Genomic DNA, 27578 nt, shown 5'->3' with positions numbered 1-27578 from the left:
CTGAGAACCATGCCTTCTCCAAGAGTGCTCTCTGGAGTCCCTGCCAACTCTCAGTGTAAACACCCCCAAGGGGACCCTTCTATCTCTCTCTCTCTCTCTCTGTTCATCGATTCAATGCACCAGAAGATGCAAAGGAGGCAGCCACTGAACTGGAGAAGGGGTCTTGACCTAAGAAATTTGGTCAGTAAGACTGCTGAGAGTATGTGGTGAGAAAACCTTGCTTTGAATTTAACAATTTAAGTTAGGCACCAGTTGCTTTTTATCTTTATTGTAACCATTTCTGACTTATGCCTTATTACTTGTACTCACTTAAAATCTCTCTTTATAGTTAAACTTGGGGAAACTCCATTTGGGGTGGCAAGCATTATTTCTATTAAAGCAATAACAGAGTTTATATAAACTTGTATTGTCCAGGAGAAGGCTGGTCAGTACAGGACATACATTTCTGGGGCAAAATCTAAGACTGGGAATTAGTTGGGTCACCCTGTACTATAGCCAAAGTTGGTAGGAGCCAAGGTGTGGCTGGCTGCAGCATGAATGCACGCACACACACACACAGAGCCACGAGTGACTTCCACACTGGAGACTCTGAGCAGTCCAGACTGGCAGCTACAGCAACAAAGCATTGTAAAGGGCAGCCCAGGTTAGAGGGCAGGGGTGTGACAGCTATTCATTAGTCTAGATTGTACCCTGGGGTTTGTCACATAGACTGGTGAACTTCAAGTCAGTAAAACTCCTACTGGAAGCCCACGAATATTTGTCATTTTTTAAAACATGGCACTATGCCTAAACTGCGTGAGTATGTGCTAGTTCAAAAAAATATTTAGCTAACCACAAATTCTACTTCAGCTAAGTTTTCCTCTGTGAAGTGCTCACATTTTGCCCTCCATATAGATTAAAAACCTGTCCTCTCACTTCTCCACATATTTCACTATAGTAAAAAAAACATTTTTAAACACCTTATCTGCCTCAGTACTGTACAGACCCCAAATAAAAAGAACAGGAGTACTTGTGGCACCTTAGAGACTAACAAATTTATTAGAGCATAAGCTATGTAGCCCATGAAAGCTTATGCTCTAATAAATTTATTAGTCTCTAAGGTGCCACAAGTACTCCTGTTCTTTTTGCAGATACAGACTAATATGGCTGCTACTCTGAGACCCCAAATAGACCCCACTGTTTCACTCATAAGATGCAAAATCAAATCAGTCATAGCAGAACAAGTTCATATTATTTTCTCCACCTCTATACAAAGAGAAACACATCTGTATTTATTTTGTATTTCCTAATATGGGCCTAAGACTCAGTCATCTGCATGCAACCACATATTTGACAATCCAATCTGTGACGTGAAGCTGCTACGGGGAACACCAGGTTAGCATGGGTAGACCCAAGTGTAAAGGAAAGGATTAGTATAAATGAAGATAAACTGCAGAACCACACACCAGCTGTGTAACCTTTGTGCTAGCAATAGCATTTCCAATGGTGTTTTATAGACTAGATGGACAAACTATATTTCAGTTTCTGTAGTTCTCAGACTCTGTCCTATCACACAAAGGAGACACTAGCACAATGAGAAAAATACATGCTTCAGGATCTGATCCTGCAAGGTGCCAAATATTTCAGTGGGAGCCAATGGCACTCACCACCTCACAGGATTGTGCCTTTAAGTTTTAATTTATTTATAGGCTTGCTATTTTTCTGTGATTACATTTCCTGTTTAAAATGTTAAGAACAAGTTCATTGAATTTTTAAAACAATATAATTACTTTATCTCCATCCCACCTACAGCACCCTAAGAGTACAAGATCAGAATGAAAACTTACAGTTGCAAACACAGTTATTCTGACTGATTACTAATAACTTTTTCTGACTGATATGATGACTCAATGCCCTATCACATATCACATCCTTGTACTTAATTACTGGAAATATTTATAGTGTTAAATCACACTAAAAAGACACAGGATTGTTAAAAATCTCCTTTTCCACTCACCTCTGTTGGGAACTGAAGAATCAGATACGCTCCGGGATCTTGCAACAGCTGGAGATTTTAAATTATGATTTGCTGTCCCAGGTGACATACTGGTGTTTGTATTGTGCTCATTAAAAACATTGGGTGATTGTGCCATGTGTGTAAATGAAGCAGACTGGCAGGGCTGCTCCCAAGTCCTACAGTATGCTTTACGTGACGATTCAGGAGAAAGATGCTGGCTTACCCCGTCAATGGAATCTGGTGTTCCAGGACCTGATGCTGCTGGAAAAGAAAAGTGCCCATAGTGCAGTGTAACTTTATTTTATTTTTAGTCAGTCAGTCTGTAATACTTAACAGAAGCAAAATGATTTACTCTTACATATGGGGAAATGTTTTGTATATTTCAATCTTAGCAGCAAATCTCATAGTAGTAACTTTGAAACTCTTCTAAAGTGTTTTTATTGTCACCTTAATATTATGTTAATAGTATTCATAGAATCATAGAAGTGTTGGGTTGGAAGGGACCTCAAGAAGTCATCAAGTCCAACCTCCTGTGCTGAGGCAGGACCAAGTATACTTAAACCAGGGCTTGGCAACCTTTCAGACGTGGTGTGCCGAGTCTTCATTTATTCACTTTAATTTAAGGTTTTGCGTGCCAGTAATATATTTGAACGTTTTTTAGAAGGTCTCTCTCTATAAATCGATATATTATATAACTAAACTATTGTCGTATGTAAAGTAAACAAGGTTTTCAAAATGTTTAAGAAGCTTCATTTAAAATTAAATTAAAATGCTGATCTTACGCCGCTGGCTCGCTCAGCCCGCTGCCAGCCTGGGGTTCCGTTCACCTCGGCCGGCAGCAGGATGAGCGGGGCCCTGGCTAGCAAGGGGCCGGCAGCCAGAACCCCAGACCGGTAGCAGGCTGAGTGGGGCCGGCAGCCGGGACCCCAGACCGGCAGTGGGCTGAGCGGCTCAGCCCGCTGCCACTCAGCCTGGTACCGATCTGGGGTTCCATCTGCCGGGTCCTGGCTACCAGCCCAGGATCCTGGCCCTGCCCACATAGGGTGGGTTCCTACCTTCTCCCTGGTTCTAGCCCATTCTCTTCCTCTCTCTCGGCACTGAGCTGAGGGTGGGAGTGCAGTGAGCACCTGGCTGGGGGTTGGGGTGTAGGGTCTGGCCAGGAACTACAATGAGGGAGGGGGATCAGGGTTGGGGCAGGAAATTTGGGGGTGGAGTGCTTACCTGGGCAGCTCCCATTTGGTACGAGGAGTGGGGGTGGGAATATAGGGGATGCAAGAGTCAGGACATGGAGTGTGGGGGGGCTGGGAATGTGGGGGCATGCAGTAGTCAGGGCAGGGGGCGTGTGAGGAGGGTGCAGGAGTCAGGTCAAGAGCTGTGGGGGGGGCTGGGTATGTGTGTGGGGGGGGGTTCAGGGGTCAGGGCAGAGGGCTGGGAGGGTGTGTGAGGGGAGTGCAGGGGTCAGCGCTGAGGGTGTGGGCTGGGGTTGTGGGGGTGCTCAGTCCCCTGGCCAGAGCGGCTCACGGCAGGGGGCTAGAGGGAATATGCCCTAATTCCACCCCCCGTCCCCATGGCCCCCGTCCCCTCCTCTTCTCTGCCTTCTCCCCAGCGCGCTCCGCTTCTCTCCCTTCCCTGGAAGGGCCATCAGCTGATCGGAGGCAGGGAGGGAGAGAAGGAGGGGCAGGAACCCCGCACGCTGGGAGAAGGGGGAGAGGAGGAGGGGCAGGAACCCAGCACACTGGGGCAAAACGCGGGGGAGGGGGGGACCTTGCCTGCTCTGCAGCAGCAGCCAGCAGGACCAAGCTTCTTCACCCTGCCGGGGGGGGGGGGGGTCCTATAGGTCACTATAGGACCTTCCTCCTGGTGTCTGATAATGCTTGTACTCCTCAGTCCTCCAACAGTACACGTTCTCACTCTCAGCTCCTAGCGCCTCTTACTCCCAGCTCCTTATACGCACACCACAAACTGAAGTGAGCTCCTTTTTAAACCCAGGTGCCCCGATTAGCCTGCCTTAATTGATTCTAGCAGCTTCTTGACTGGCTGCAGGTGTTCTAATCAGCCTGTCTGTCTTAATTGTCTCCAGAAGGTTCTTGATTGTTCTGGAACCTTCCCTGTTACCTTACCCAAAGAAAAGGGACCTACTTAGCCTGGGGCTAATATATCTGCATTTTATTACTCTCCTATAGCCATCTGGCCCGACCCTGTCACACCAGCTATTTCCCGTTTTGTAGCTGTGCATCTGATTTTTCCTTCCTACATGCAGTACTTTGCACTTGTCTTTACTGAATGTCATCTCGTTGATTGCAGACCAATTCTCCAGTTTGTCAAGGTCATTTTGAATTGTAATCCTGTCCTCCAAAGTGCTTGCAAACCCTTCTAGTTTGGTGTCATCCACAAATTTTATAAGCACACTCTCCACTCCATTATCTAGGTTATAAATTTTGCTGAAGTTTAAATTTGTTTGTAGTGACTTTTTCTTAATACATAACACCAGCTCCCCATTTAGGTGAATGAAAAATTCCTGGGAATTAGAATTGGGCAATACCTGCTTTCAGTCTGTATATTATACTACAGTATAGTTTCTACTGCTTTATCTAGTTACTCATTCTACTCATATATTATGGCATAAATTAAACAATTCTTGCTTTGGTTTATTTCATGGAAGAATATTTCAGAGAAATAAGGGGGGTTTACCTGGTAGATTTATGGTTTGATCACCTAGAAAAAGGCGTCTGGCAATACTTCTCCTATACCAGGCTCTTGGGAAGGCCAAAATCTCACTGAGTCGTCGCATGTCATATTTAAATGAAGCAGATCCTATATCACAGACAGCTGATAAAAAATGCAAATGGCTCAATATTCAAAGGTTTTGAAAATCGAATCTAACATTTGAAAATTTACCTTTCAATTTTTTTAGGTTACTCATATCGGATATATTCACCAAAACATTTTCAAGCACTAAAAGAGGTAGTGCAATATATACTTACCTTATAGTAACTGAGGTTCTTCAAGATGATGTCGTACATGTGAATCCTACTCTAGGTGCACCTGTGCCTCACGTGCAAGGGCGGAATCTTTGAATAGCAATGTCCATTGGGCTGCACCTGCACTGTATGTACTCATGCCATCTGGACCCAAGGGCATAAAGGATAGAGCGGGCATAACTGTCCCTCAGTTCCCTTGCCAACCCAGAATCCCAGGGAAGGAGGACTCTGAAAAAGTGGGGGTAGAAGGCAAGTTTGGGGATCCACATGGATATCATCATCTCGAAGAACCACAGATACTTTATAGTAATTGTTCGTTCTTCCTCGAGTATACGTCCATGTGGATCCCACTCTATCTGACCGATAAAGCAGTGCCTCATCTGAAAGGTGTGATTGAGAAGTCTTGGCTGCCACTAACTAAATACTGACCGTAAAACCATCAAACCAAATTTGGCATCTGATCTTGCAGCCAGCTCAAAGGCATAGCATTTAACAAAAGTAAAGGGATTTGTTCACACAGCTGCCTTGCAAATTTGAGACATGAGCATGTTCCTGAAGCATACAGAGGACATAGGCTGTGCTCTATTGGAGCAAGCTTTAATATTTGGAGAATAAGATTGTCAGTCATGACAGATTTAAATACACTATGTAATCCTTTTCAATATTCTCTGGGAGGTGATGGCTTGATCCCTAGAATCACAGAGATGGTCACAAAAGGATAGTCTGTTTGAAAGTCTTTGCCCTATCAAGGTAATATAACAATACCCTTGAAACATCCAGGATGTGGAGTTTCTTCTCTTCTGGAGAGGAATGGCGTTTTGAAAAGAAAATGGGTGATTAGGGATTAACAGACTAGTTCAAATGAAAGTCTGACAACTTTGGGAATAAGTTTAGGATGAGATCTTATCACCATTTCTCTGTGGAATATTGTGTTAGGAGGGTCAGCAAAGAGAGCTTGGAGGTTCTGACAATTCGGGCTGATGTAATGGTGACTAAAAATACAGTCTTGAGGCTAAGGTGCTATCTTTGGTGGCAAACAAATCTGTAATTGGATTTCCCTACTGGTGAAATACTGGCATAATGATGGAGCTCTTCAGAAAGCATTTGTGGTTGGTGACGTAGTGTTAGAAGACTGACACTGTCTGAAGCCCAGGGGCTCTGCATCTGCCATTTTGGTGCAAATAGCGGCACACTGTGACAAGGAACAAATAACATTTATTTTTTGATATGACCAAAATAAAGTTAAAAAGGGGGGACAATGTAAAGTTGTAGGATAAATATGAAATTAAAAAATTAAAGTTAGCTTAAGCTTGTTTTACAGAAATATATATGTTGTAAAGAAAGACCCTGACTAGCAAGAAGGAAGGCTTTGAAAATAATGAGTTATAAGGCCAGAAGGAATGAAGTCTGGTTCAAAGAATAACTAATAAGATAAGGGGAAGTTTCTAAAAAGAAGGTCTCTGACCGATGGGGGTGACTGAAGATGATTTTAAATAAGACAAAAAGAATGTGTCTTAAAAGAAACCAACATAAAACTTCCCACCCCATATAACAGTGCTATCCTAAAAATAAAAGCCTATGTGAACCCAGGTGCAATGGAAAAAACTGTTGGTCAGCAAGAAGGAGGGGAGGGAAGGCCTTGGGAAGAAAGGAGGCTGTAAATCTTATCGGGATTAACACAAGAATTAAGGGTGAACAGTCTCAAATTGTTTTTTTAGCTCAACTCAGTAGCAAGAAGGAACTGACAGATAGTTGCAGCTGCTCTGCCCTTTCTATCCCACAGGAGGGACTCATGAGGACGTACATAGTTAAAGCACAGTTCAACAGACACTGCAGTTCAAAGATTCTGATCTTGTGTGCATAAGGCTCATGTGCACCCACAGTGGGATCTGTGTGGACACAAAGAAGATAACATACAAACTGTTGGAAAATAAGTTCATTTGTTTGAAGTATACTGAAAAATAAAAGCGTCAGCATGTAAATCATGAATATACTAAATATTAATTTTTGTAAATTTAATGACTTAAATTACTTTTTGTTGGTACTGCTGGAGCTGAGAGAAATACCTACAAAAAACTCTCAAAACCACATGAAATACATCTGGGTTTGCCAAAGGGTCCTTCAGGTTTATGAACTACCTGACCAACCACAATTTTTGTCTCAAAATCCTGTGGAATTGTTTAAGCTTGGTTTGTGTGAAACTCAGGTGTAACAATTCTCTTTGCTTTATGATCATGGACCAAATTCAAAGTTCATTCATACTGAAAAATCAAAGCAAAAATCTCAAGAGCTGTAAACCCATACAGACAGAAGCCAAAGAACACATGTGAGGTGTTGAAATTAAATGAGTCAACAGTGGAGAAGGAGGGGGGGGTATATGCACATACAGAGATATCTGAGGTCACACAAACACAACCCCCCCTCCCCAAGGTCTTAGTCACTGATTCACTTAAAAGATGTTGTTATTGCACACGATAGGTGGTGGCTTTGAAATGACATCTATATAAAAAGTGGTGGAGAAAGAATGGTGCTTATCATTGGAACAACACCTCTATTGTTAGGCAAAACACAGAAGAAAGCAATATAGATTAAATGAAACTTGTAAGTACCAGATATATTTATTAACGTAGTATCCATCTTGGTTGCAGCTTTGCTTGCAGACTGGCTCTCAAAAAATGAAGCACCTCCTGAACGTCTTATTCTTGACAGACTTACTTTCACAAATTCAAGGTTAATACTCAGAGAATCTTTCCGACCAGTGACTGAAGTGGGCTCCTCATCTACATTACCTACAATCAGAAGGGGTGATGTTCAGTGTACTCCCCAAATTAGCACCTCAGTGTAAAAATCATTTATGTTTCTTGTAGAGTAGAAAAAACAAAAAACCTTTACTTGGGAACACCATCAAGATGAAAGTCAAATTTTTGTATGAAATTTTGGTAATTATGCCACAAGTGACACAGTTTTCAGTTTGTTTACATTATGCATTTGACAGCAGAGTGGGGCGAATAGCTAATTTTTCAGTTTACTGGCAGTTCTGAAAAATTGGAAAAAAACATTTCAGATCAAACTGAATCCCACAATTGCAAACAATTTAGGTGATCCAAAAAAATCTGTTCTGGGTGAAATGAAACTTTTTTTGTTTGACCCAAAATGAGAGTGACTAGGGGTGGGAGTGTGTTTGAGCATTTTTAAAGGGTTAGATTCACAAAATGGCCAGTGAAGGAGGCAATAGTGGTAATCTCCTTATCACTTTTAGTCCAGTAGTTAGGATACACTCTTGCAAATCCCTTCTCCATCGGAAGAGGGGAATGGAATTTGAGGGCTTGTCTACAGGGTGGGGTAATGCACTCTACAGAGGTGTGATTTCTAAAGTGCACTAATATGTTGCATATCAATTGGTCTGTGCAGACCCTGCTGGTGCCCACTAAAAATTCCCTAGTGTGTTTTAATGTAGTACAGTTTCAAACAGCACTACGCTGAAGAGCACCAGGCAGGTCTACATGGCCAATGAATGCACAATATATCAGTATGCTTTAGAAATCACACTCACTGTAGAGCGGATTACCCCACTGTGTAGACAAGCCCAGAGTCTTCTATATCCCAGGTGAGATTACAAGGCAATGACTATCTCCACCTCCTCCTACCCTGCCCTGGTTGTATGAATGGCATCTAAGCCGCACTCCCTGAAAAAACTGGCCAAAGCTATTTAGCAAATTCACGTCAAAGTTGCAAATAATTTTGGGTCAACCCAAACAGCTTTTTTTGGCAAATAAACTATTCCTCTGAAATATTTCACCCAGCTCTATATGATAGCATTTTGTCACCGCTCTTCAGGGCAGAGACTATTCTACTCTATGTACCCTCATCATGCACATATGCACTTGGTATGTTAACAGTTCCACTAAATCCAACAAGAATATTCATGTCTGTAAAGCTGTTCATGTTATTAGGTGTTTTCAGGGTAAAGACCTATGCTTATATAGGCTATAGCAAAATGGAACCCAACTTTGATTGTGGCTGTGAGCTGCTACCATATAACAAACAGTTAACATACAAATAAGTGCAAACACTTGCAAACCCACTTAAAGCATTTCAACATGTTTGTGGGAATGTTGGAATTTACACCAAGAATTCCTATAAGCGCAAGCGGGTCTACTTTTTCCTATTAAGACAAATGGGTTTTGCAGTTGCAGGTTCTAAAGCATGAACACACATGATTTTGGATCTGCCAAGTGGAGGTATATGAATGTTTTCACACAAGTGTCAGTTGGAGTGCTGAAAGTAAGGTCCTCCAGGATCCTATAACAGTAAAGAGGGTGTACACATCCCTGATGGACTGATTCTTTAACACTTAGTCTTGTGCAACCATTTCTCACATTTTAACAATTGTTTATGAAATCTTGTAACTTTTGCAATTGTTCATTAAATTAAAAAAATCCATTCTGTACCTAGTGCTCCTGATCCAGGAGTTAGACCAGTAACAGCAGATTTTTGTTTTCCTGCTCCATATGGATGAAATACATAAAGGGAGAAATCAGACATGCAGGCTGTGAAGCTCAGGCCTGATGAGTTGCTGTTAGAGCTAGTCAAATCTGACTGGCTACTGCTATGTCGGGTTCTGCCAAGAGGGCTGCCTAGTCCAGATGAACCTAAAGAAAATCCAAAAATCCACAAATGTTATATAGTAGTTTTAGTACAAAAGCATTTTCAACCATGAAACTGTTTAAAAATACTTACTATGTCATAAAAAGCCAGCTGATGCATCAGATGCATTTCAAAAATAATCTCAGTGAAACAACAATTTGGGGACACAACCCCATGCTCTGGGTGTCCCTAAAGCTCTGACTGCCAGAAGCTAGGACTGGACCACTTGATACATTGCCCTGTTCTGTTCATTCCCATTGAAGCATCTGGCACAGTCAGTAGACATGATACTGGGCTAGATGGACCATTGGTCTTACCCACTAGGCAATTCATATGTTCTTATGGCTTAAATAACCTAACTAACAATGCCATTCCTGTCAAAAGGTTAAAACAGACAACTGAACTTACTTTTACAGAGGCAAAAAAATTGCTCCTAAAATACTTTACCCATCTGAGTTTTCAGAATAGGTTGGAAAACTGATATGAATGCCTTCTTATTCAATTTCATAAATGTACAACTCCATTGTTAGTGGATGCTGTATTTTTAACTTCCCATAGAAACACACACCATCAAAAGTTGAAAGTCTAGAGTAAGCTAAGGGAGAATTTCCACTGTTTTGATGGAAGGTGAATTAGGTCTAGAGTAAATGATTCTGATTAAAGAAGTGGAATAAAAAACTAGCTAAACATTTAAACTGAATTCTGAAAATCATACTAAAAGTGAAAGAATGAAGTCATTCCAAATTAAAAACAGACAACCTGAAGTGGAACTTAATAAACAAAACTCCACATTATATACACATATATTCACAAATAAAGATATTTGAGCAGTTCCTCAGTATTTAACAGAAAGGCTAGCAACCTATCCATTTAAAGTTTTTCTTATAATACTCATCACCATAGTTGCTGAACGATGTGCTAAGCTTATCAAAGAGTAGTAAAATCAACCTAATTGTACAGCTTCAAAAGTGGTTTTTTGGATGTAAAATACCAGTGCACCGGCAATACAGACTACCGAAAAGTATTGCTCTGAAACTTCTTTTAAAAAAAAAACAGCTTCCATTACATGGTTTGTGGACATTTCTGAAGACCAGCAACAACATAAAAAAAGTTGTTACAACTGATCTGATACCAAACAGCCATTCTGTTAAAATCACAACTGTTTAACAATGTAGTAAAAATAGATTTTATTATTCTAGCAATAAGGAGTTTTTGTCATGCCTAGAACCCAATGCAACTCTAACATTGGACTACATAGGTGTTTAACTTTTATTCTAATTTATTCCTCCTCCCACCCCCACTATACACAAACAGAACTTAATTTACTTATGCTGTTAGCTAAATGTATTAGGTGAACTAATTCAAAGAAAATTGTTTATATATATTACCTGGTATCCCAGTTTTATTAACTGAGTTCTTTGATCCAGTTTGTGAAGTATTACCACCAACTGCCAAGTTTTCTGTGGGGCAAGTTGTGCCTAAGGTCTCCAATTCTCCTCGGTTTGAAGAGAACACTAGGTCTAGAGAGGGTAGCTTCAGCATACATTCTACTCTTGATACAGGTAAGCAGCTGAACTTGATCTGTGAAGGCTAAGCCGAAAGAAAAGATTTTAAGAACAAATATAAAATTCCTGAAGATCATTATGAGCCTGAATCCAAAGAATAGCCGCTTGCAACTTTCCTGTACCCTAAATACACTAAGGCTTTTTTGGTCTAGCTTTGAAATTACTAAGATCTTCATGATTTACAATCTGCAGAATTTATGTTCATTTCTGAGATTTCCTATATCATTGCGGTGTGTTACCCAGAAAGTCCAGGCAGTAGTCAGGAAAGATGCCTATATATATTAGTGAACCATTCTCCCAGAACTAATCTGTGTGCCCCAAGTGAATCCACAGCTTGGAAGCTGCTTCATATTTGGAAGATGTGGAAGCTCAGCTTTGATACCTATCAAGCCAAATTATGTTGAAGCAGCCGAAATGGACAGTCTCAAGACACTGTGGATTATATTAAAATCCTTGCCTCTCAAAACTTCCTGGGTCAGCTTCCTGTTGAATTTATGGGAGAACCAAGAGAGGTCGAAGAAAGTGCCAAAAGTGCTCACAGACTGGTAGCCCACAACAATTTTTGGGCGTAAGTCTCCCAACCCAACCAGTTATGTTTCATTTTGAGACCCTAACAGATGTCTTTTATATCTATGTTGCTCAATGTAGGAATGCACTCAAAGCTGCCATGTAAAAAAAAAGATAGTTTGGACAGTCGGAAAAATATAATGCCCCAAAGACAAATACTAGATGAAATGAATTTCTATAAAAATGGTTTGTTTAGATGAACTAGGAGTTGAAAGGTAGCCAACCTCAAGGTACCCATATCTGAAACATATCCTGAGCATAAAATATTTTAGCTATATGTACTTTATTTATTTATTTGAAAAAGAATGATCGCTGTAGATGCTAGTTATACAAGGATATTTTCTGAGGAATAAGTTGAGAATTGTGCTGTAGAGAAGACAGGTATGTTCAAGTGAGGCTGTAAAACAGTCAGAGTGTAGCAGCAGCAAAGCAACAAAGGGAACCCCCACCATGAACAGCAAGAAAATTAGTGATTAAAGGCTAGTGGGGCTTCTCAAAATGGCTCACGTCTGTTGAGCACCATGTGCTTGGAATCAATGACTTTAGAACTCTAGTTAAAAGAGTGTTGTGCTGGAAACATATTGCTCAGAATGGATATCTATTGAATGTAACTATCTCTAAAGAATCTAATTTTAAACAGCAAAGTTAAAGGCAAGCTTAAAATGCAAGTATGTTTTAAAAAATGCTATTGCCATTACACAGTATGCAGTATGTTAATGTTGCACTCTCACCTGAACTCGTACATAAACCACCACGTCCACAGGGAACGATGAGTATGCTGACGTTGACGATGACACTAGTGAGGCTGTGGACTCCTCCAAGGAGTCTTGTATTTCAAACTGTCCCATGTCTTCATCTTGTGAACTGACAGCTTTTAACGTAGAAAGAACGTGTTAAATAATGGTTTGAAGCAACTGGAATTAAAAAGTCAATAAAGTTATGTACTAGAATATATGAAAAAGAAGTTGTCACATGGTACCTGCGTAATTCCTCTCTATTGGTGTAATAGGAATGGTTTCCAGAGCCTTCTCTAGGAAGTCCAATAGGCAAGGGCTAATGACCATTTCCTCAGGCAGTGACTGAAGTGCAACCCATGCATACAATTTTGCAGTTTTTACTCCACCACTTCCTTTCCCTTTGGCTGAAACATTTATAAAATGTAAATTTGTCTAGTGGAATACAATTTCTCCAAATACAATTAAAATGTATAGCAACATTCATTACAATTAGAGAAAACAGATCAAATGCTGTATCCTTCTCCATCATCATGTGAAACAGCCATTCATAGATCAGTTATAAAAACCAAAGTGCATCGTTTTGGTAACAAAGATGTGTTAAAATAACAGAGATGAAGAACTCCGTTCAGACAGTAGTACTATCCTAATGCACTTGCTCTAGTTCAAGTCCTTACTTCCTTTCAATAACTATGTTTTTTCACAACAGTCACTAAAGTCAGCCACACAAAACTCTTCTCCAGAAGACAAGACACAGCAGCCATAACTGACTGGAAAGCAATTGGCATTTAGATTGGAAAGGGTGAAGACAAAATTGCTCACCTGACTTAATTTTGCATCAGTTTGGAAAAATATATTGATTTCAACTGAGAAAAATATCAAAACCCCTAAGAGCAAATGGTAAGTCCTACAATATTACACAAATAATAAAATGAGGATTCTAAGCAGGAAATCCTATTAACAATTGATTTCGAACCTCTAAATTCCAAGTTTGGAGATACGTTTATATTAAGCTATATTCTAGGTAAGAGAATTCTCTTCTCAATTCATGGAAGAGACCCGCACATATAAAACTGTGTGCCCTAAAATGAGAAAATTATCTGAGCTCAGTAAATTTTAAGCAAGATCTTATTTCTAAAAAGCTATTAGTACCAGCTCAGTTATTTTCAGTGTGAAGGATAGATAATTAGAACAAGGAATGAAGAAAGAGCAACGTCATTGAATTGGGATTCATCATCATATACAGAAATGGATCATTTGAACACAAGTCAAATAGAATATTATGGCTGTATATGATTTCTCCAAGCAAGATACAAGTGCTGACTAACTGAAGGACTAAAATAGAACCTTACACTCATACTTTATCTTTCTGTCAGTTCCTAAGCCACTTGGCAATGAGTTTTAATGCCGAGCTACTCTGGCTGGTGCTGCTGACCATCTGGACTGGCCTCTCTCTTATCGTATAATAAGAGAATAAGTAGAGGTGAGTTTTAGGAGAAATCTATGTACAGAAAAGATAAAAAAGAAATTCTGGGGAAGTTTTAGGCAAGAATTAAAAAGTAAAGAATGGAAAGGGAAGTTATGAACAAGCTTACAAGGAAAGATACAACGTACGACAGAAACTGAAGCAAGCAATAAAATTAAATTTCATGAATTCAGAGATCCACAAAGAAGGTGGATGTGGGAGGAAACACAGTAACAGTGGTTAAAAGCCAGGGATAATAAGGTAAGTGCTCAAATTCACTGCTCTCTCTCAGACTTTGAGCCAATTAATATAATCTTTTTTCAAAGTTTGTTGTTTCCAGCTCATTTTGTTTTGATGGGTTTTTTTAATATCTAAATTCTGAGAAAGAGACAAGTGAGATAACAATCCTCTGGAAGATGGGAGAGAAATCTACATACCTCTAGATCTGACACTGCAACCTTCCAGAGATAGTCATAGACCTCTGACTAAAAACTGGGATAATTCAACCTGTTACTCTTGAAATTTTAAATCAAAGTTGAAGACACTAAAAACTGGAACTTCAGGTAATTCCAAGCCAAAGTAGTTTTCAGTGGACTGCAGTAGTGGAGCACAGTAATGGCTGGTATTTTGACTAATTCAAAGATTGTAAACAGCTGCTTGCTATCATGATGAATAAACTAATTCCAGCAATTATCACACTTCAAAGTATTACTTTCAAGGCAAGCTGCACAGTAACGAAGAGTATTATTGGAAGGATGCAATGTGGATGAACTGGTGAGTAAATTTAGTATACAATTCTCTATTGAGTTCTGAATACTGCAGAGTATAACTATACTTAGTTGTACTAGTAACAGAATTATTAATTTTTAAAAACAACTAAGCTTTCTAGCATTGTATATTATCTGTTCAAGGAAGAGGAGTAGGTGGTGGTATTTGGCCATTTCTGTGCTCTGTGTGATATATGTTGAGAACCATTTAACAGGAAATCTCCGAGAAGGCAGCTTTAAGAGCAGTTAGAATTTGTGAATTGCACATGTGCTTCTCTAGTCACGTTTCTTTGCAGCCAATATTTAGACATTTATGACCATTTTGAGGTTCAGCTAATGCACAGATCTAAAGCTAGCAGATCATATGATGTGGAGGGAAAAAGATATCCAAGTTATAGTTTAAAAGGGTATTCTACAAGTACCTGATGGGATGGGTGGGGGTTGGGGCAGAAGTAAGGTATTAGTCTTGCTGTGGGTAGTATTAGATAAAGGAGGTGTGGCAGTATCTTTCATACCATACAACTTGGACTCTTTGGAAAGGGTTCTTGGCAAAGAGGATCCCCTGGAGGCATTTGGTGATTCAGTCTTCAAAGTCTTAGAGTTGTAGTGTAACTGAAATGAAAAAAAATAATCCATTTACTTCACAGAAGTAGCATTCTCACTGAGTCTCTGCACAGTTCAGTTTTCTCCAAATGTTCTTTGCATTTTTTTTTAAAATTGAGTGATCTTAAAACAAACATATTACATATAAAACACTGTAGATAAAGATTATTGATTCCAAAGAGTCATAATTTTTCATAAGCAAAAATAAATTAAGAAACCTCACCCAGAAAACAAAATTAAATCACAAACATACTGAGCAAGGGGCAATATTTTTTAGCATATAGGACACAAATCCCTAATAGTTGGTGACAGACAGCCTCTCTCACCCAGAGCTGCTGATCTCCCCCTGGCCAATGACTACTTTATTCCCTCGTGTAGTTGTGGGTTTTTGTTTTTTTGTACAGACTATCCACACTACTACATATCATCATGCCCAGATCACTTACCTCTCTTCTTAAAGCAACTCAAAGGTTTCATGTTCTACACACTCATAGATGTGGGTAAGCAAAATCTAGTGTTTCTCAGTGGATGTCACTAGGAGGCAGAGCAGAAACTGCAAATGATGCTTGTGCATCCCTAAATCCACTTAAAAGCTAAAGTAGGGAACTGGGCCATGTCTGGTATCTCTGAAGATCTCTTGTGGTTCTGGAAGGGGAAGTCCAGTCACCGTGAGTAGCTCCCCACTCCTTAAAGATCTACAGCAGATGACGTTGTCATAAATAATTACCTTTATAAAAGACGATCACTTGCAGAAAAGGAAGACCACATCCTCCACCTATGCCCCACCCTGCATTCGCTAACTATTGCATTTTCACATGCACTACAGGCACAGAGAAGGCTTCCCAATACCTGCAATCCATACCATCTATCAGAGAGCAGAAGCAAACAAGCCGAATGTCTGACTTTAACTTAAACAACCTTTTTTTTTAATGGGACTGATTGGCTTTTTAAAGTTTATGTAATGCCACATATACTATTTGATATACAGGATCCAAATATATATATATATATATATTCCATATATACACTGGAATGAAGCTAAACATTTTTCCTGTTACAACTAAAATATTTTTTTTAAAGTGGGATGAGAGAAATGTAGTTGATAGCCTATGGATTTGAATCTCCTTCCAAAACATCAGATTAGAGAAATTATTATTTGTACTACAATATGCCTATAGACCCCAACTGAAATTGGGAAGATTTACCACATACAATATGTATGTATTCACAGCATACCATAACAGCTCTTTTGGAGCCATTACAGTGCATACCATGAACATGTATTAAGAACAGGAATTACATTTACATCTTCTAAACACTTTACAAAATATACTATCTGATCCACACTATACTCCATGAGGTCTTATTGTAGACCCATGACATAGAACAAATACATTTTACCATATTTAAGTCATTGGTTTTTCTTTTTAAAACTAACTGAATGTTAGCTCACATAGATAAGGATGGAGTATTATTTTCTTCATTTAATAGGTGGCAAAACTGAGTCAGAAGGTCAAGTTTTGTTATGGACATGTAGCAAAGCAATGTCAGAACTGCTATTGGAACTCTTGAATTCATGGCTCCTAGTCTTGTGCCTAGATAACACTTCTCATTAGAATACTTGTTATGCTCCATTAAGAATATGGAATATGTCAATACATTTGTATTGTTCCTCTTGTGTATACACATGTACCAGACACAACTCCAAAATGTTGCTTACATGTATCAGAAGTGGTATGCAGTAAGTATGACATAGATTTTCCATGTAAGAAACAGCAGGTATCACACTTGATATCGGCACTATATAAGCTGCATGCTATAATGATAAAAGATGATCTAAAGGAAGTATTTGTTTCTAGTCAGTTCTAGCTGGAGTGGAAAAATGTTTCCTAGTCCCATAATTTTTACCTTTACATCTACACCAGGAATATAAAATACTGTAGTTTCCAGGTCACTAGGCTTTGTCTGTAGAGATGACGGCACTTTCTTGCCAGCAAGTAAGTGAGTAGTAGATGCATAGTTAGTCTGAAATTTCTTCTTTTTTGAAGGAGACTCTTGATCTAAACTTCTGGAACTCCGATCATAACTCCTACAGATAAACAACAATATACAACGTGTCTTAGTACAGACCTAATACTCCATCACAAGTATGTTTTTCAATATTTAAAATTAAGGGGATTTTCTTTTTAAAAATTACATTGGAATTTCACGATGAATAGTAGAAGCATTTCCACCCCTTTTATTTGTTCTTTGCCCATCAGACCTCTATTCTGCTGGCCCTTTATTCCCCTTTGGCCATTTTCATCCTCCTCTGCTTTTGCCAAAATATATATTACTAGTGTTATTTGCAGATTTTAAAGTTAAAACAAACTTTTTTAAAATGACAAAAAGTGCCCCTTGCCTTCATTCTCCAGTTTATCCAGAGGAGATGATGAATTCAAAGTGCAGGTAACATTTGTGGATTTTTCACTGTTTCTGCTCTCCCCTAGCAACTGCATTCACATGAATTTCTTATGATTTTCTCCCCCCTGCATACCAAATTCCATTTACACAAGTGACACAGCAAAATAATAAAAAAGCAATATGAAAACCAAAACAAAATTATAGCTCTCATTAAAGAAAAAAATATTTCTACTCTGACCCATGTCCACTTTAAAAAGTCATTCAGAAATTTAACAGTATGATCACATTTCCTTATATACACTTCTTCAGAAATGCTCCCCTGCTGTATGTTGGGAGGTCACTCAAATATGTAATATCACTACATGAAAGTGTCATGAGATTGCCTAAAGTGTGACAGCTACAGCCTGATTTTCAGCTGCAGGTTCCTCTCTTTAGATATTATAGAAGGAAAGTGAAAAAAAATCTGTTACTACATACAAATCCTTGGATGATTTAAAATATGGAAAAGGTAAGAATGACTTTATAAATCCTAAGAGTTCAGTTTTGCTAAAGCTAGGTTATCATTAACACTGTGTTAAAGTTCAAAGAAAAAATTAAAAGTAAAGGTGTATTCGGTTAATAATGAACAACAAAAACAGAGGCCACTGGCTGTCAAAGCATATCTGCAGAATGGAGAAAAGCGTTTAAAAAACCAGCGTGAAATCGTGGCCCACTGAAGTCAACGGCAAAGCTCCAGCTGTTTTCAGTGGAGTCAGGATTTCATTTCAAGTTGTACAAATACCTTTAATTGTACAGTGAACATTATCTCAAGGATAGTGAGTAAAATGAAAAAAATGTTGGAACTGAATATCAAGAGAACACAGCATTAGCCTAGTATGCATCAACTCAGCAGTGTATTTCAAAATTTTTGAGACAGTGCATTCAGGCATTTACTTGGAGAGTAAAAGAGGAATCCTGGTGCTTTCAAAGCTTAAAAGCTCCATTTATAAAAGGATGGGTAAAAAGGAAACAGCTGTACACGCATTTCTTGGTGTCAGGCTCATTAGACTCAACCCTTTGTGCAAGCAGACTTTCATGCTTTCCCAGAACAAAAACTATAATTCAATCATGCTATGGCAACGTGTGGTGATGATACAAATAACTGACCACTAATTGGCTAAAAATGGTAGGAATTATCATAGTTTCTATGCTTTTCAAATGGGTCAATGCACAGTTGCCATTAAGTATTGTGTGGTGTACTGGTAGGATCCTAACTGATGTAAATCAGTAAGTTGTCTTATTTATGACTAAGTAAATGTCAAATACAGAAAGACTGGCACAATACAGTAATACACTGCTTTCTAATATGATTTAGAAATATTACTGTCTTTCAATAGGTTTCTTACCTTCTTAAGCTTATTTCATCATGCTCTTGCTGAAGCGTTGTTGGATGCAGCACACATTTTCCACAATCAATTTCAACTCTGATATCAAGTTCAAAGTCAATATTTCTCTCTGTGGGTGTGCCAGTCACATTTCTGTTGGCAGGAGTTGTTGGCCAGCGGTCAGTAAACAGTTGGTGAACTGCAGCAAAGCCTGTTGCTTTCTTACGAGTGCTATTCCTGCAGAAAGAACAATTACTTGTTAGATATTAGTACTGTGATAAAATTCCTTCCAAGGTTGTCTACTAATGTATTTGCTGACAAGTCAGTTACCCAGGACATTTAACATTTTAAGAAGTTTTCGGTAAAGAGGCACCATATGGTAAATTTTCATAGGTGCACATTGCTATCTTAGTCCATTTTCCACTAAGGTATTATTAAATATTTACTTCATGGTAGATGTGGATTGAGCCCCATGGACATAGACTGTAGCTGTCTGAGGGAGGTCTAAGACAACAAGCAACAAACGAGGGATATGGAAGAGGGAGACAATTAAATATAACACATTTTGTTATGTATATTATATTTTAATATATATCACCTCTTAACGTTGTTTATAATGTTGTGTTTGTATATACATGCTTAGCCCCTACACACACGCTTAGCCATGAGGTAAATTGCAGAACTATATATTAAATAAGGGACAGTGTACCTTTGACCCTCCTCACCTTCCCTCTGCCCAATAACAGATTTATTCCAACATTCCAAAATTTGAGAGACTTCAAAGAGCTGCCATAAAAAAAAAAAAAAAAAAAAGGCAACTCATCAGACATTCCCTCCTCCCTACCCTAGAATTACACCTGCTGAAAGGACCAAGGACAGGCAAGATTCAACCCTGGGTCAGCAAAAGCTATTCTAGATGTGAACTTTAAAGACAATTTTCTCATGGCCCTAATGAAAATATTTTTAAACAAATTGCTTACTGTGGTTTTCTGTAAAAATAAGCCTTCTCTCTCTCATGGTCTTCTTCCTTCTCAGAGTCTTCACTGGTTGAAGATAAACTGTCATCCCGCCGTCCCTCTTCGGGCTGGAAGGGAATGCTTGGTGAGAAGACTACTGGAGTTTTGGGTGAACTGAATACTGAGCATGATCCTTCACTAGTGGATGAGTAATGGGATGGACCATCAATAGTTACTGACAAAAGGTCCAGTTCTGTCTCCTCTGGAAACTGATTGTGAAAAGACAAAAAGATATTAAAGTTCACAGTTACTGTCTTTACTACGCAAAAATTAAGATTTCTGGGGGGGAAAGCAAGAGTGCTTAAAAAACTCTGAAAACTCAGGTTCCTCATTTTGAACAGACAGAAGTGTCAGATTTAGGAATGTATGAAATGAATCATGTAACACAATAAATTAATGCATAGGTTTGGAGGAAAAACAGTACCATACATTTACCACTGCCTTAGTGATTGAGTTGAATTTGTTAGCTAGATAATTAAACAGTATCAAGCTCTGATCAAAACATACATTATGACAGGCCATCACTAGAAGAATGAACATTTAATTGAATGAAAACAAATTTTAAAAGTAAAGAACACAGAACAGAAAGAATCATCATGGCCACCTGTAAATGAAAGAAATGCACAGGAATCTGTTAGTGAATAAAAGGGCATGCAAAGTACTAGTACAGAATGTACAGCATTCTCTTATACATTATGCTCTTCTTTTTAGAAAGTTGGATAAAAGTGACTTGATGGGAAGAAACTTTAGAGACGCATTTCCAAAAAGTGGTTCCAACTGTTTTGGTGCACTTTGCATCAGCAAATACCCCCACACAAAGAGTTTTCAAGCCCTTAACACCTGTATATGCAGGGATAGAGTCTAAACAACTGTACATGCAGGTGTTAGACTAACACATGTGCCAACGAAGTGCTAGTGGCATAAAACTGTGGGGATTGTTTGTGTATTCAAATGGGTGTTGAGTGGAAGATCCTTTGATAATTTGCTCCATGCTTTCATTATGGCCTTTCACACATCCAGCACCTGACTTAACACTACTTAATATTTGACAGTCTTTTCTAAGCTGTGGAAAATTAATGGAAATGGATATTACAAATGAATGGAACCTTTTGATACGTTCTGTGTTATAAGGTATATAAAAGAACTCAGCAAAGCACAATTCTGCCTTTCCTTTTGTTCTCAGAAATGAGCTATTTAGACATCAGCACTCTAAGGTGATCTGAAAAAGCATTCCAACTCAGAACACTTATAAAAGAAGAATAGAGGAAAGGTGGAAGGGAAAAAGTTAGATGACTGTCTTCTAAAAGGTGTACTTAATTTCTTCCATTCAATATGTCTAGAGTATCTTTTTAAAATTAAAAGTTTGGTTTTTTGGGTTTTGTTTTTTTTAAAGTAGGTGAGTTGTCTGGGCACTAATTTTGACAAACTGGTTATCCTGCTCCCTTTAAATAAGGTATCTTACACAACTGTACCAGATATAGGAATTCTAATATCAAATTATGATGCTTGATGGCTTCCCACCTTGCAATTATATTCCATCAGTGTTGGTGCCTACACTCTTGGGACACCTTTGTAAAAGATTAAGATAAATGTGTGGGCACTGAGTCCTTCTCTACAGTATGCTCTGCATATAAGAATAGATCATGGCTTGCCTTATTGTCGTCTCCATAATTTAGATCAGACTTGATCAGGGCCTTTGTAAATATGCAAACAAAATAGGTCATTACTAGTTGTACAAAAAACTGCAAAATTTAAGCTACATATGGGGATGTAAGAATCTTTGAGAACTTAATTCATCATGTCCACCTATAACTTTTTACCCGTTTAAACTTACTTAAAATCTTTTTTAAAAAACTGATATACATTCTGCTGAGTGGCGTTTGAAAGAGAGATGAACAATTGAAGAGCAGCTGCCAGTGAGGTGAATTAGTGCTATGGCAAAGTATATATTTTTTCTTTTTACAAGTACCTGAAAATACCCTTCCCCTTGACAGCTGGATTGCTGTGGAATCCCCAAAACTGTTTTATTCAACTTAATTAAAAATGAAAAAGAAAAAAGAAAATTAAAACAATTACCATAGCATGAGTCATTCAAAACCAACAGCAATGACATATTTAGGAAGGATGGGGGGCGGGGGGAGAAAGAGAAAGGGGGACAACATATTGCAACAAAAAATCTGACATTTGAATTATACATTTTAAACATACAAATGGACATGTGTGTCAGACTATAGCAAACTCAGAGAATGTTTATTTAATTAATAACCATTTCCAAAATGCTAAACAAGGCTGAACATTAGGATATGACTATTGTGCATATTTGTTAAAAATAGCAATAACACGTTAACCATGTGTATTATTTTTGCACATGCCAGCTTTTGGTCTGAGGATACCTGGAAGTGAACCTTGTTAAAAGTATAAACTAATCTATTTAAAGAAGTAAATGAAAATTCTTTAGTTTGATATTTCCATTATTAATTTCTGTGTTAAGATAGATACCACGAGACTAAAAAAATTATCAAGAGGGATTGGCAATTAAAATCTTCGTAAGTATATTTAACTGAGGTACTTCCAAGTCAACATGGTATTTAATCTACTGTAGCATGGTATACTAATTAAATTGGTATGTAGGGTATGCCTTACAGGGTCCTGTATGTTGAAGGTTACTCTGGGTCCAGGAGACGCTGCATCTACACGGATTTCTGGGAGCTCTTCACTGTCTCCTAGTCGAGAGCTACAAGCAAAATATAAAAGGAATAAATAAGCTATTACAAATTTGAATGTACTTGCTACGTTTAAAAGTTCAATAACTATACAAAAGCTGTTGCAATAAAAGTATAAAGCATCAGTCAATGCTTAACATTATATACAAATGAAATGGTATTAAATCAGTGTTCAAGCATTTATGGCACATAAAAAGGAAAAAGATGAAGTTTCAAATGACTTTGGCCAGCAGTTCACTTAATTTTGCGGGACTTTGTTTTTATTTTTTACTCTTTTCAAGCACAGGCCAAGAAGCAGAAAGACAGATAAAAAAATAAAATGTGTGTGACTTGTCACATGGAATGAAGTACAACTGGCAGATAGTGCATATTCACAAAATAACTCAAATACAGACAATCTTTCAAAACTAATGAAATCATTATGACATATTTGCAGTGCAAATTTACAACTTCTCATTCACAATTTAACAACTCACTTAAGCATTTCTTGATAGGCTAGCCAGCTGAATATACTACATAACACAACATTTTATTAATCTTCCCAACAGAATTCCTAATTCTCTGAAGATGATTTTTCTTAAAAGGTGAAGTGAAATGCTTTCTACCTGCCAGGATTTGAGTTAAGAGTCTTCACAGTTGCACTCCTTCTACTGTGTAAGGTATCAGTAATGCTAACCAGTTCAGAAGAAACATTAACCTGTAAAATCCTATAATCTTGCAATGCAAGTAAAAGACGAATTCACTTTGATCCATTTTGTTTAAAGCCATTTGTAATTTGGAAGAGCTATTCTCTGATATTTTGGGATCTCTATTAATATTTTTTTTAGCTTCAATCTACCTTTAAAACTAACGCTCAAAATTGTCAACCAATTTGTCTTAACTTAAAAATGTCTATAATTGATGGAGAAGATCCTTATAGTTCTAATAGCCAAGTTCCCGCTCCTGTTTTATTTTTTTTAAACCTAGTACTGTATTTTATTGCTGATTAAAATGCCACCAATATTTTAAAATCCAAACCCTCCAATATGTGTGTTTTCCTTCTGCTGATTCTACAACAGCAACATGCTTATTCACAAAGCAACAGACACCAAGCAAAGTTGATGCACTATATTCTGCTATGAGAATTGCAACTTGCTGCTGCGAGCTTCAGAATACTTGGAAGAAGGAGAAAAGGAAATCATTTCCTGAACTAAAAAGTTGCCTTCCCTCCACTAGTAGTTAAATCCTTTTTCTAATATGAGGACAACAGAGTGTAAAAATCAAAGGGATAAATTGTGTCCTCTTTACTTATTAGCCGTGCCTGCTGCGCAGAACCTTCAAATGGGTTTCTTAAAAGTCCTGCAAAATGACTACATAAAAGTGACACCTTTCTCCTCAACCAGTTGGCTCCCTGAACGCATTCAGAGTAATATCTGATGATTTTACTACCTTAAAGTTTACCACTTCTTAACTCTTAGTCCTGCAGAGCAAATACTGCTCTGGAAGAAGGAGATGGAGTTTATTCTGCTTGTCGATCATCTCAAAATAGTTAGCCAAATTTAAATTGTAGCATCTTGGAGGCTGATGTGAGAGCCAGAAAGATCTCAATTTAACTTTCAGAGGCCAGGTTCAGTTTCCATGGCAGCAGTTCAACCCCCCCCCCCCCCCCCACTCTTTAGCTTCCAACAACTTTGGGTAAAGCTTTGCCTTTATAGATTTATGGATGAACTTAAACTTGATAGTTCAGCTGTGCATACTGACTAGGAAGTGTAGAAAACCACACACCTTATTAATTCTGCAAGATTTGAGCACTACGAATGTCCACAGTGAATATCTGTAATCATCAAACCTTCTGAGAAATGTGCAGACATTAGTTCTCAGAAGACAGACAAAACAAATATGAAATTTCTAAGTCAAGCTGCTTTGGAGACATGGTATGCCAAAAACAGATACTTCACAAAAAGAAAAACTTCATTTGTCAAACCTCCCATCTCTTGAAAACATTTTCTCAAATCCACCCTAAAATATATATATATATATATATATATATATATATATATATATATATATATATATATATATATATATATACACACACACACACACACATATATACACACACACACACTCATCACAATGGCAAAAGACCTCATGAAGCTCCACAATCAGATATTCTCCTTCTTGCAGTCTATTCTAACTTCATTACAGATCTCATCTTCCCACATGCATAGTCATTTGCCAAAAACACTCTACCTTGCCCTGTCCATTCTTTTTAGAGGTGGTCTTCCAGATGCTGAAATTGTTTTAGACCGGTTATAGCTTGGTTTGTAACCTAGGCCCCATTTGTCCTTCAGAGAAGCAGCCTAAACAAAAGAAAAATATATCTAAGATGTTGAGGACAAAAATAATGAAAATTATAAATAAACATGGGAATGTGGAAAAATTCCACTACTTAAAACATTTTATTTTACAGCCATGCAAACAGTTAGGAAAAAACTTTTACAAAATATTTTTTTTTGTATCATGTGCTCAAGGCACCCCTTTGCAGGCCTTTGCCCAAAATCTTCATTTTGACTGGTCTCTGGACGATTCACTCACCTTTCATACTAGCTGGCATTGGTACTTCCTTGCTGTCAGGAGAACAGAGTGGCCCCCAACCCAGTAGTTTGGGATCTGCCTAGCTGAATAAATATCCTCTCTTCATGTGATACTGCTGCAACTGTAGTTAGCACAGGAACATGAGCTACAGCCTCCTCATTTAAGCAGAAGCTCCCAACAGAATACTCTCTGAGAGGGGTCCCTTGCTTTGGGATGGACTCATATTTGGTCCAGAATAGCTCAAATGTCCCGGTCTTCAGGGTTTGCTACAAATACTCCTTTGCCATGATTTATGGCAGGGGGTGGCATGATAAGAGCAGGCATTTGTGGGTGAATGGGGACACTGTTTGGGTTGGAACTTTATTTCTGTTTGCGTATTTTCTCCTGCTTGCTGTTCTTATCTTTTGATTAATAAAAAGGCACCTCAATTCAGGAATAAGCAATTTCTTTTAGCACACATTATAAACCTAATAAAATAAATCAGCCAAATGGAATGTAACAGAGATTTTGCTCAGATACTCAAGCATGCTTATCGTTTTTGGATTCTTCTGGTGTAGTCAGGCAATGTTTTATGATCGCCGCCACCACCTCTGAAAGCCTGAGTTTGAATCTTGGCTAGTAAATTGTACAGCATTGCATATTATGGCTTTCAGACCTCTGGAAGCCAACTATTGTTTACTTTTTCTGAACATAGATATATTTAAAACTATTTAAAATATCTATTTTAAATAGTTAAAATAGAGATATTAAAATAGTTTTTTCCTAAAGATTTGTCATAGAAAAGCAAACAAAAATCCACATAATATACCGTACCACTAAAATTCTGGTTTTCTATCTCCAGTAGTACAGAATAATCTGTTTTCCCAGAAAGTTAAACCATGTGTTTTATATATTTAATACTCCTTTTACCTTTCTTTTTCAGTGTCTTCCTTTTATTTATTTTTAATACGTGGAAGAGATACTTGCAAGTGAAAATACTTAGGAACTTGCCAAACACCGTTAGAAAATTGCTCACCCTCATGCTGGACCTACGTAGTTTTTTACGGACGTCTCGGCGAATGTCATTCACAGCTACTGACTCTAATTGTTGATAGCGCTGAATTTCTTGGTTTATGGTTCCTTCACTTGCACCTAGTTTTCTGGGAACAAGTTAGGATAGTGAGTTTTCCAGATGGAATGAATAATTAGTGAAGTTAAACATTACTTTCACCATTTCCTTTATCAACAAAACCTCTATACTGTATTCCTGTGAAAATCCTAAAGCCTTTCAAACATTACCCAATCAGTTTCTTGTTTTTCAGGAGTTTTCTATATATGGCTGTTGAGGGTCCACCATTATTTCACTATATAACTTTTGCCCATACTGTAACTTCTTTGCAAGGGCCCATGATTTCAAGGTTTTTACCTCTGTCACACATTCAGCAAACAGAAAAAGGGGTGTGTAACAAAATATACAAGATGTCAAACATTATATTGTGATGCCAACAGAGGTGGAGGAGGGATAGTTGCTAGAGAGCAACTCCCTTTGAAAAGAAAGTCTCCTAAAGAGAGCAAAGATTCCCAGCTGGAACAAATCTGTATCAAAATTAGAATTAAGTATTTTCGATGATCCTTAGTTCAAGAAAGCAGGCAGGGTATGGAAACCTCTTGCTAGAGATGCCAGGAGGAAGACTGAACTGTGGAAATTTCCAGGAGGAAAAAGCTTCCTACAATGGCAGACCAGACTGATCAGATCCTCTGAATACGAAAAGCAGAAGAAGAAAATCTCCTGTAGAAATAACGAACTTGAATGTAAACAAGTTTAGAAAGGAAACTCACTAAAATCCATGTTATTTTAAAGAGAACAGGGTTTGTTGATGCTACCATATGTTGAGGACAGAAAGGTGCAAACATAAATTTTGGTCATCACATTCACATGGTTACAAGCATTTCTTATCACATATTAACTGTGAATGTTCGTATATCAAATAGTTCAGTTACAACTGGCCTGCGACTGACTGCTGCTGGCAATCTTGTCTAAAGCTGAAATAGTAAAGTATGTCCATTCTTCATTATTATTTAACAACCAGTCAGCAACAGGCATTCTTTATCACAAGTGATCCCACTTTTTACTAAGATTGACCTAGCCTTCCACATGCCAAAAACGCAAATAAAATGTTTTCATATAAAA

At 38.2% G+C, this 27578-nt stretch overlaps 1 protein-coding gene across 15 annotated transcripts in view; it reads right to left on the bottom strand.

Moving 5' to 3' along the window:
* The window catches only part of BLTP1 (bridge-like lipid transfer protein family member 1), a 246599-nt gene that overhangs the window by 23117 nt on the left and 195904 nt on the right, over positions 1–27578 (bottom strand). For 7 of the 15 annotated variants that reach the window (XM_073341048.1, XM_073341041.1, XM_073341040.1 and 4 more), the window contains 15 exons: positions 26424–26547; positions 25064–25173; positions 22752–22842; positions 22078–22140; positions 20073–20317; positions 19114–19329; positions 17234–17414; positions 15145–15334; positions 12736–12897; positions 12488–12627; positions 11013–11214; positions 9429–9629; positions 7587–7766; positions 4688–4825; positions 1997–2257 (listed from right to left, as the gene is read on the bottom strand). In XM_073341048.1, coding sequence (XP_073197149.1) covers positions 1997–2257; positions 4688–4825; positions 7587–7766; positions 9429–9629; positions 11013–11214; positions 12488–12627; positions 12736–12897; positions 15145–15334; positions 17234–17414; positions 19114–19329; positions 20073–20317; positions 22078–22140; positions 22752–22842; positions 25064–25173; positions 26424–26547 — 2504 coding nt within the window. The remainder of the gene's footprint in view (positions 1–1996; positions 2258–4687; positions 4826–7586; positions 7767–9428; positions 9630–11012; positions 11215–12487; positions 12628–12735; positions 12898–15144; positions 15335–17233; positions 17415–19113; positions 19330–20072; positions 20318–22077; positions 22141–22751; positions 22843–25063; positions 25174–26423; positions 26548–27578) is intronic. The other 8 variants (XM_073341054.1, XM_073341043.1, XM_073341047.1 and 5 more) reach the window with 7 other exon arrangements.

Source organism: Lepidochelys kempii, chromosome 4 (assembly GCF_965140265.1).
Source record: "Lepidochelys kempii isolate rLepKem1 chromosome 4, rLepKem1.hap2, whole genome shotgun sequence".
NCBI lineage: Eukaryota > Metazoa > Chordata > Testudines > Cheloniidae > Lepidochelys > Lepidochelys kempii.
Note: the sequence above shows the minus strand (reverse complement) of the source record. Positions and strands in the feature narration are given on the sequence as shown.